This window comes from Lactuca serriola, chromosome 4 (genome assembly GCF_051521515.1).
Source record: "Lactuca serriola cultivar US96UC23 chromosome 4, Lser_US96UC23_V15, whole genome shotgun sequence".
In the NCBI taxonomy this organism is placed as follows: domain Eukaryota; kingdom Viridiplantae; phylum Streptophyta; class Magnoliopsida; order Asterales; family Asteraceae; genus Lactuca; species Lactuca serriola.
The window spans coordinates 66564988-66575958 of NC_136411.1; the positions used below are offsets into that span (position 1 = coordinate 66564988).

The 10971-nt window shown below is 35.7% G+C and overlaps 1 protein-coding gene across 1 annotated transcript; it reads right to left on the reverse strand.

Moving 5' to 3' along the window:
• Positions 1-7754: 7754 nt before the first annotated feature.
• On the reverse strand, positions 7755-10755 carry LOC145101765 (putative L-gulonolactone oxidase 6). Its single transcript, XM_079039044.1, has 4 exons — positions 10010-10755; positions 9670-9925; positions 8704-8805; positions 7755-8615 (listed from the first exon to the last, which is right to left on the reverse strand). The coding sequence occupies exons 1-4, from the start codon at positions 10688-10690 to the stop codon at positions 7909-7911; spliced, it is 1746 nt and encodes a 581-aa protein (XP_078895170.1). The 5' UTR covers positions 10691-10755; the 3' UTR covers positions 7755-7908.
• Positions 10756-10971: the final 216 nt, after the last annotated feature.

Here is a 10971-nt window from a genome sequence, read left to right on the forward strand (position 1 = left end):
TTTTTTTAAGTCTAACTTAATTGACTAAAATGCTCTTAGAGGGGTGTCACACCCCCGAACCAGACGGCGGAAACGTCCGGGGGCTGTTGTGACTCAATTGTATACCATAACATTGAATATATATGAAACATAACAACATTCGTCACCATTCATTAATATAGTACAACCAGTAGCGTTTACATGACATACACTGTTTAAATATTACATTCCCAAAAATAAATTGTTCGACTCGTACATAAACAAACTGCAAGCCATCACTGAATATGATTTCCTTTGATTCAAGGGTTTCCTGAGAATACAAGTATTTTGAAAAACGTCAACATATGGTATGTTGGTGAGTTCATAAGTTGTATTTCAAAAACAATGTTTCGTATCGTTTGAAAACCACCAGAAAATCCGATATTTTCTGAAAAGAGAAGCTTTTGAAAACGGTTGTGAAGATCCATAAGTATGCTTGTTTGTTTCTATACTTGTAGCAATTGTTCACTAAAATTGTATGCATTTCGAATCCGATATGTATTGAAAAACCTAGGAAAACCCGATGTTTTCCTAATCCTTTGAAATCCATTAAGTTGCGTTGAAACCATTACAAAAATAGTAGTCTCATTCCCAGGCGACGTTGGATTATTTTTGAGCATGATTAATTACTACAAACCCGCATTACACAAACGCCCAGTTTATAGCAATACTAACGATCCCGAAGGCGTCGTCCGTACTAATCACGTTATCCAACCGCCCTGACTACGTGTCGTCCCACATCCGAAGAGAAAGAGGACACGAAGGCCTCGATGACTCTATTAGCCGGTTGGGGATAATATGTGTACGAGGGGTCCCCGACCCGCCTCACAAAAATATGTAGACTTTACTAGCAATACCAAAGGACCCTTGGGGACCAGTGGTATACGAGCCATTGAAAGTCCCTCTACGTTGTGCCAAGTCGGTGAAACCCAACACTTCGTAGAAAAATATGTCTTCGGGCCTTAAGATCAGGTCATTGGGCTAGCTAGGCCCAACAAACAAGATTTTACACTTTTGGGGCCCAAAGATGGTGCGTAGACGTCTGTGCACACTCGTATGTAAGTTAAGTTCCCAAACGTTATTTGTATGCATCGTAGTGTCGCCATGTTAGTAGTTTCGGATTTTCATTGGTTCGAGACCGAACCAATTCGTTTTACAACGATTTTGGTATTGTAGTGTATTGTGTTTCGTCGATAGTCGCGGTACCATTATTTGGTCAAATTGCATGCATTGAATTAGTCTTGAAAATTTTCTGTTTTCAGCCCCTCCTTGTTTGTAAAATTTACTTCTTCAACCCTTTACTTAAATACTTTCCGGTTTGGTCCTTAAATCAATTTTCTTGACATTTTAACACCAAAAATTATTGAAATAAATATTTTTCAGCATATTTTTCATAGAAAACAGCTTAAGTCCCTGGAATTTCAGTTTTCTCGGTTGTAACCCTTCTTTTCGCAATTTTGACAATTTTGGCCCAAATTGTGAAATTTTTGCAACTTTGGTCCTTTTTAAATTTAAAAAGCATTTTAAACCTTTGAAAAGGACTTGGATCACTTATGGTCCACTGTTTTACAGAAAATCACAGTTTTGGCCCTCCAAAACAGAAAAATTCGCATAATGGGCCTCATTGGGCCGAAAATGTCATTTTTAGCCCATTAAGCTTGAAATTTATGTTTTTAATCCTCTAAATGAGTAAATTTCCAGAATTTGTTTTATTGAAACTGTTTTGGCACACCTCATCCATCAGAATTCGTGATATGTCAATTTGGATCCTTGATTTTGTATTTTTCACATTTTAGGCCCAAAATTTGTGTTTTTAGCCCAAAGAAGATTGTTACTAAACTACTTAGCCATTTTTCTTGCAACACTTTGTATGTAGAAACATATTTGATGCAAAAATCATTTGACATAAGATATATCTCGGTTTTGAGGGGTTTTATGGCTAGATCCAACATTTTAGCACACAAAAGCATACATGTAAGCATGGAAATCATACAAGGCATACAAAACACATATAGATCTACACCTTCACTTGTATTCCCCCCCCCCCCCCACAAAACTCATAAAAACAGAAAATAGGGGGTATGAAGCTCACCTTGGGTGTGGGGGCTCGGTTTTGCAAAGAAAATGGAAGGAAAATGAAGTGATTTTTGGCCTAAGCACCCTTTGGTGAAGATTTCGACCTCTAGGATGCAAGATCACAAAAATGAATGAATTTAGAAGAGATTTTAATGAAGTAGAGGGAGTTAGATCATAAGTTAAACATTAACTTACCTTAGATGGTGAATTTCTTTAGAATGATTCTTATGCTTCAAGCCAAATTTTCGAGACTTTTGAATGGAGTGGAAGGATGATTTCTTGAGTAATTTGGAGAGAGTTTGTGAAGTGTGTGTGTGTGGGTTACTCTCGGCCGAATCAAGAAGGAAGAGGGAGGGAGAGAAGAAAAGACCTTGAGGTGATGTTTGCATGGAAGAATGAGAATGCATGGATGTTTGAAGGGTAATGCTTAGATATCCTCCATACAAAGATGATGTGTCATGCAAGAAGTCAACTCCTCCCTTTTATTTGGGCTTGGGCCGAGAATGGTGGTGGAAAAGAGGATGTTTGGGCCATAAATGCTTAAGCCCAATTTTCATGGTTAAATTGAGTGATTTTTGGTCCAAATAAATATAAAGGTGATTTTTATGACTTGTTAGGGTCAAATTAGGTTAATTATGGTTCATAGTCATTAATTTATTTCATTCTAGGCCCAATATGGCCCAAAATGTTGAAATAATTTAGTGTGGGTCCAATTAGAGCCCAATTAGGGTTCTAAGCCCATGATAGTCTATTTGGAAGCTTATTGGCCCATTTGGATCCAATAAGGAAGTTCTAGTCCAAGGTGTACCTAAACAAGAACTTCTAGGGTTTCCAATTGTTTGATGACTATTTGTAGTACTTGTATGATGTATTTACTTGAAGTTTTTGAAGTTATAATCATAGGTGTTACACATGTTCTTAAGCTTTTGATTCACATTAGCTTGAGTGTATAGATTACATGACACAAAATTTCCAGTTGTGACAAGGGGTATTAGTGTTATACTGTTATTATATTCTATATGTCATTCTATTGTAATATTATAGGCATTCATATTATAGTCATTCATTTTTTTTCATCTATTGGTTCAGAATTGTCCTTACGACCACACAATAAATGTCATCCACATTATAAGAGACCGACCCAATACATCGCCATAGGTGTGGTGCCAAACACAAACGGTATTCAGTAAGCTTTATGCCATAAGAGACCCAATATGTCGCCATAGGCAAACCCTCTCCTACGTAGGGATGCTATTCGGACCGGAATCGAACCGAACCGACCCAAACCCGAATAACCCGAGAACCGAATAAAGGTAATTGTATGAACCGAAAACCGAATCAATAAGCAATACGGGTTCGGTTCGGTTCCGGCCCAAATAACCCATATAACATTTACAAGATGATTAAGGACCTATTATAACCGAAAAGAACCGGATAAACCGTCTTATGATTGTATAACCCGAATAACCCAAATAACATTTACAACGTGATTATAAATATTGTATTTTGTATGATTTTTGTAGCTTATGATTTCATAACAAATCTTTTAAAGAAACAAATTTGTTGATTAAAAATAATAGAAAGTATATATAATTGTTTCAAAGGTGCAAAAAGAGTTAGAATTTGTGTTTGTACACATCACATATTTCTCCAAAAAACGATGTGCCATCGGTTTTGTTGACGTCGATACTATGTCGGTTTTCACCTTGAATTTCTTGAGAAATCCAACCATAGCTCTATAAATGTTGAAATCTTCTTTTGTGGGGGTCAAAACGTCTCAAACATATGTAGAATCTATTTATAAGAAAGTAAATGTTAGTATTTTTTTTTTGTAAAAAAAATAGCTTTAATACCCCTTATTTATGTGTCTGTATCTCATTGAATATACAACCAAATAATGCATTTAAATAGTGTAAACTGTAGTTTAAACGGTGAACTACAAGCTGGAAAAAAATCAGGCTAATCTAACAAATAACAACGACGTTATGACACTTCAAAGTTGGCTAAAAATTGGCAAACATACTGAAACAGAAAAACTTAGCTTTAACAGCCCATGTTTTGAGACCTATATCTCACTGAATATACAACAAAATTACGTATTTAAATAGTCTAAACTATAGTTTAAATTGTGAACTACAAGCAAGGAAAAAAAATCGGGCTAATCGGACACATAACAAAGACGTTATGACACTTCGAAGTTGGCTAAAAATTTTCAAACACGCTGAAACAAAAAAACTCAGCTTTAATACCCCATGTTCAGGGTCTGTATCTCACTGAATATACAACCAAATAACATATTTAAATAGTGTAAACTGTAGTTTAAATTGTGAACTATAAGCTAGAAAAAAATCGGGCTAATCGGACAAATAACGAAGACGTTATGACACTTCAAAGTTGGCTAAAATTTGTAAACATGCTGAAACAGAAAATATAAATTGTGATTTTTCAAATTCGGTTCGGTCCTTTTGGCCCGAATAAGCCCTTATTCGGGTAACCCGGGTCGCATAACCCGAAAACCGAATAAGCTTCATATAGATACCCGAAAACCGAATCGAATTGCTTATTCGGGCCTAATTCGGTTCTGTTCGATTTGGGTTTCGGTTCGGTTTGGATTTTCAGGCCAAATTATCATCCCTACTCCTACGTATCCTAGTAAATCGAGGAAGCCGGAGAACCGGTTTTAGTGGTGGATTATTTTTCTTTTTGTTTTTAACTTTCGTTTTTCTAGAACGGCTACGGACCAAATCCCTGACGCATTGGACATGAAAATTTCAACCCATAATCATTGTTCTAGTTTGTAATCCCGTCACTATTGCCGTCACTTTCAGCATTACTAATTTTGCGATTTGGAATTTGTGCCTACATTTCAATCATATAAATTAATAAATATATTTTACCATTAATTAATTGATTTTAATTGTCATCACCAATAGAATAAGTCTCTAGTTGATTTCTGTAGATACTCAATCATGTCGACTAAAAGTGTAGCTTTTTAGTCGACTAAAAGTGTTGCTTTTTTCAAATACTTCATGAGAAAGACTTTTATAGATGAAAATTTTAAAAATTGTGTTTGTTAGCAAAATTCTATGGTTTTTGTCCAAAATTTTTATGATGCACTAATGGTTTAAAATTGGATTTTTGATTAGTTTTGGTCTCTATCCGTTTTAAAAGACTATTATACCCTTTATATTTGTTTTTTTATTTTTTATTTTATGATAATATTTTTAGTAACAAAAAATTACCCACGAACCCTCCCCCTCTCTTTCTAAAAGTCTTTATTTTCCATAACACACACACACACACACTTATGAACGTATATACTCACAAAACACGCACTCTAGAACATACCACCCCTACCTACCACCATCACAACCGACTTCCACCACCTTCTGTCACCATCGCCACTAACTGCTACCGATGTACACCACCAACCACCATCATTCATCGCCCACCCCCCCCCCCCCTTCTCTCTCCCCCTGCTTACAAGAAAACCCCCATCACCCCTACGCATCTTCTTCATCGGAAAACATGCTTAGATATAAATATGATGTCATTAACGTCGGGAACCACCGTCGGAAGCCATCCGAGCCATCCCTAGACAAACCACATTCACTGCGTCGTCTACCAACGTCGTCTGAACATCGGATGGTGTTAGAGATTTGGACAGTCACAACTGCATCCTTTTTCGTCGGGGATAGAATTTTTAGAAGGCTCTTCATCTCCATCGTCATCTGAAGCCTCCTCCTCTCCGTCGTTAGATCTGAAAACCACTGTCAACCCACCTTCACCGGAAAAGACGAGTATATGTATAGATCTGGACTATGAATGTTATGGGTTTCTACGCATCTCTTTCTCCTTCTTCTACCTACCTATATGAGTTCGAAGACAAAAGGAAGCGCTATTGGAGATGGTGATGGTTTCTAGCTAAAAATGGGCAGATTCGGTAGTGGTGGTAGTTTTCTACAGGGAAAACAAAAAAGAAGGGCAAAGTTATCGGCGACAGTGGTGGTTTCTAGCAAAAAGCAGACATATCTGACTATAGTGGTGGTCCGCTGACATGTAGATGGTGGTTGTTTGGCGGCGATGTTGGTCCGGCTGATGGTGGTCTGTTGGCAGTAGTGGAGTCAAACAAAAATGAAGTGAGAGAGAAAATGGTGGGGAGTGGGAGGTGTAGGAGGTGGGTGGGTGGGGTGTGTTTGATTTTTCTTTTTTGTATTTATTTTTAATTAAAATATAAAGAAAACAATTAAAAGAAATTAAAAAAGAATTTTGCAAAGGTATATTCACCATTTCAAGTGGGGTATGGACCAAAACCACACTAAAATGCCAAACATAAAAAACACACAAGTATTCAAAATTGGACCAGTAAAATTCTACCAAACTTTTTTTGGACCAAAAACACATAATTTTGTCAACCATAGACATAGAGCACTAGGAATGAGCATATGCGGATATCCGCCCTAATTGTCTCGAACTGAACCAGAACCGGAAGCTGCGGTGCTTGGAATGCAGAAACCGGAACCCGAACCGTCGGAATCGGTTTCGGTCCTAGGCATCTGATTGTTTTAAGCTTTTTGTTTTTTTTACTATTTTCCAATAGAAATCATCAATTTTTTTTTACTATTTTTGCTTCAATTCATCAGCTTTTAGTGTGCTAATGATAGAATTCTAAATATCAATTTGTTAGAAATTATTGCATTGATTATTAGATATTAATTGGATTAGTGATTACGGATTATTTGTTTTAGTTCATTTTACCTTCTCTACACATTCATAAATTAATAAAGGCATTAATGATAATATTTTATGTTTAATTGTTACAATTACAACAATTAGTTTTTTTTATTTTATTTTGTAAACCTACCGATAGACATGGACTTCAAGTTCTAACAGGACCATAGAAGTGTATTGATTGAATTCGTTCCAAGCATCAACTCCAGTGTTTCACTTGCTTCTATTTAGATTGTGTGAAGAGATTTGATACAAGAGTTTATAATAAAAAGCAACTAAAATATTGTGTAAATCACGAAGCAAAACAAAATATTGGGTGAAATTGATATTTATTTAATATAATTTCAATTAAAACGACACAATTTCGATGGTTCTAGACCTAATATTCGATAGATAACAACATATTCACCAAGCTATATATATATATATATATATATATATATATATATATATATATATATATATATATATATATATATTCAAATGTTTCTACTATCTATTGTGTGCATGTAGGATTGATCGTAGACCAATTATTTTAGTTAAAAAAATAATTAATGAATATTAAATGTTGAAAATTTAATTAATACTCATTATATCTTCAACATGTAATATGGATTAATCATTTTCTTAAAATAACTAAAATGATTGGTCTACAATCAATCATACATGCACACAATAGATAGTTAGAAGACAATAACTTAACTTATATATATATATATATATATATATATATATATATATATATATATATATATATATATATATATATATAACCGGTTCTGTCGCATACCTGGCGGTTAGCGGTTCCGAAAAATAAAAAACCGGAACCGGAACCGCTTAAGGCGGTTCCAATTTCGGAACCGGCGATTCCTACATGGTTTCGATTCCAGTATCGGATACCCGCTTCTCATGCTCACCCTATAGAGTACTTCTCATATACAAATATCTTATTAGCATTAGTAAGGTTATCTGAAACAGTATCTCAATTTACATACCCATGCCTTCGAAAAGACACAAACTCGTAGCTTTAGAATTATAGAGCTAACTAAATCCATCTGAGTAAACTACCCATTTGATCAGCGTTTAAACTAAAGTACAAACCCTTGCTTCTTCAAAGACTTTTCCTGGTCTACATAAATAACCATTTTGGGGTGCACAATGAATGTCTAGTGAACACACACATAGTCCCTCAAGTGCACATCCATCTTTAAACATGCTTAGCCCACTTTTGAGTCCTAAAATTTGATCTGTCCACTCACTTGAGAACAACCCTAATGAATCGAACTTCTTCTTAACCTTAAGAAATTCTCTACCCTTTTTGTACTTCTTAATAGCCCCTTCGAATGCCACATTTCGATTCTTTCCCCAATGTGGTAAACCACCATACTTAAAAACAGCCATTTGCTCAATCTCTTCAAGAACATCCTCAAAAAGTCTTGGAATTTTTGGATCTTTACTTCTGTAATAAGTGATATCGAAATCCAATGAGTCTTCTTGTTTGCCTAAGTAAGCCTTTGAACTCGTAACATATCTCATAAGGATGCCGTTATAGAGATCTACACCACACAAGGATCGTGGTGCTATACTTACGAGCTTCTGTACGTCTTGGATGAAATCTTTAGCTTTCGAAAGGCCGATGCTAAATGTAGTCTGGTGGAAGAATAAACCCTTGACTTGAGGATCCCATGAACATGCTGTGAGTTCGGCATCCTTGTGGCCTTTTAAGCAACCCCCTGATGCTTGGAGTCGATTTTGATATCCAACCACAGGGTACCCCTTAAAGATAATACCTACATAAAATATATATACTTGATTATATATATTATATATATTTCAAAGACTAATTGTGGAAAAATTTTGAGGTCTAAACATGCTTACCATCATTGGTTAACCCGTATGCACCATTTGTTAGAGTGTTTATAGTAAGCTTTCCACCAATACACTTTCCAAAAACATCACCTCTCGCTTCTTGACCTTCCTCTACATTTATTAATTGTTGAGAATTATGATAATATATAATTCTTTTTACCTTTATCTAAAAGCCATGGTTGATGGATATATGTGTGTAATTAGGAATTATACAAACTCACTTTCACAATATGACACATACAACCTGGTGTAATAAGTTTTATAGTAAGAGCATCCACAATGTATTAAACTTATTAGAGTTTAATGGATTGACACGTCATTATTTTACTTACTATACAACTCTACATTAATTTTCCTACAATGCATTCAACTCAATAGAGTTCAATGAAATATATAGTTAATAGTTAAAAGGTTTCCTTTTTTCCATTGAAGAGTTCAATGGCCATTAACTCATATCCATTGAATCCCCACATGTCATCCCACAATGGTAGAGTTTATCCATTGAATGCCAATTAGGCATGTCACCTTATTCAACTCTCTCGTTAAACTATGCATTGTGGATGCTCTAAACCCGTTTAACTTTAGTACAATGTCTTTTGAGATCCACAATGAATAATTTAATGGAAGAGTTAAATGAGGGTGCATGCCTAATTAACATTCAATCGATTAAACGGATGACATGCTAACGTTCACTGGATATGGAGTTTAATGGTCATTAAACTCTTCAATAGAAAAAATAAAAGTTTTTTAATAAATGACTTTTTTTAAATATGTCGTATTAACTGTGCAGTGCATTATAGAAAAATTTTGGTAGAATTGCATGAGTAGTAGATAATGATGTGACAATCCGTTAAACTCTAAAACGTTTAATACATTGTGGATACACAAGGTCGTGTAGTATAGAGAAAACTATATTTGGGTATCAATATGGATGTGTTTGCAGTTGTGTGTGTATGTATGGTCATGCCTGAGTACCTGTAGATCTTAAAATAAGGAGTACAAGTGAAGGGATAGCCCGAAAACCAGGGTGATCCCAGAGGCCGTTTCCCGACACATTGGTTGAGACTCGATCATCAATCCGATAAACAACTTGTTTTTGACTTGGGTACCATATCATATCTGCAAACTCATGTTGTCTCCCGAAGGTAACAACTTGATCTGACAAGTCGGTATCGTTTTGGGTTACAAAGGTAATGCTTCTCTTGAACAATGGTTGCATCCTTAGAGTCACCTGTAAGTTACGGGTTCAAATTTAGATTAGATTTGATGTATTTTCATGTAAAAATAAACTACAAATTCAAAGCAAATAATATACTTGAGAAATGACACCGAGTACTCCAAGAGAGACTTTAGCGGCATTCATGTCACTATCAGACTCGCTATTTTCTTCTAGTGTCCGAACTTTAGCATAACCTTCTTCAGGACGACCTGGGGTGACAATCCGCATTCTAACCACATAGTCATGAATCGCACTACCTTTACCCCAAAGGGTGCTACCATGTGCACCCGTACCTAACATACCTCCTATCGTTAATCCCCACCAATAAGGAGTATAAGGTAAAACCAACCCACTTTTTGCAGCTTCATCAATGAGTTGCCTCAACGTCACACCACTTTCTAGTGTAATAAGCATGTTATCTTTGTCAATTTCTATTATACGGTTGAGATTTTCTGTACTAATAATGAGTCCATCATTGCCTTCAGGACAAACCAACTTTGGTATGCTGTGTGAATACCGAGTGGCTACTCTCATCTTTCTGTTTGCTTGCGTACCTTTGGCGACTAATGAGACAAGGTCTTCTTCAGATGAAGGGTATGCGACCTCAGCTGCAAGGCAGATGCTACGATCAGGAAATGCTCCATAAGAGTTAGTGATGGTGCAGTTTGTGAAATTGGTTGAACATCTGATGGGCTCTTCTGGAGGATTACATTGTGCGATTGTGGTTATCATCAAGAAGGCCAATTTCAGTGTTAAAGTTGGTCGTGATAACAACATGCTACACTACATGAAGATATATAAGAAGTGTTAAAATAGAAGAATCATAGAACGTATTCATACATATATAAGCAATATGAAATGTTGGCTTAAAAGGGTATAATAACACACACACACAAGCACATATTATATATTATTTCTTATCATGACTCCGTTTGTCTTTGAAGTAAAGCACATGGCTCCTCATACTTGAAAGCCAAACAAGTCACGACTCATTTGCAACAAGTCGATTCAAGCTGTTTAAAGATACCTTATTGGGATATATTATAATTTAAAAGATA

Excerpts from the sequence above, each read along its gene's own strand:
- LOC145101765 (XM_079039044.1), bottom strand. The coding sequence starts at position 10,690 with ATGTTGTTATCACGACCAACTTTAACACTGAAATTGGCCTTCTTGATG. Across the intron at positions 9,926-10,009 it reads TACTCGGTGTCATTTCTCAA|GTGACTCTAAGGATGCAACC; the intron begins GTATATTATTTG and ends CGTAACTTACAG. Across the intron at positions 8,616-8,703 it reads ATACGGGTTAACCAATGATG|GTATTATCTTTAAGGGGTAC; the intron begins GTAAGCATGTTT and ends TATTTTATGTAG.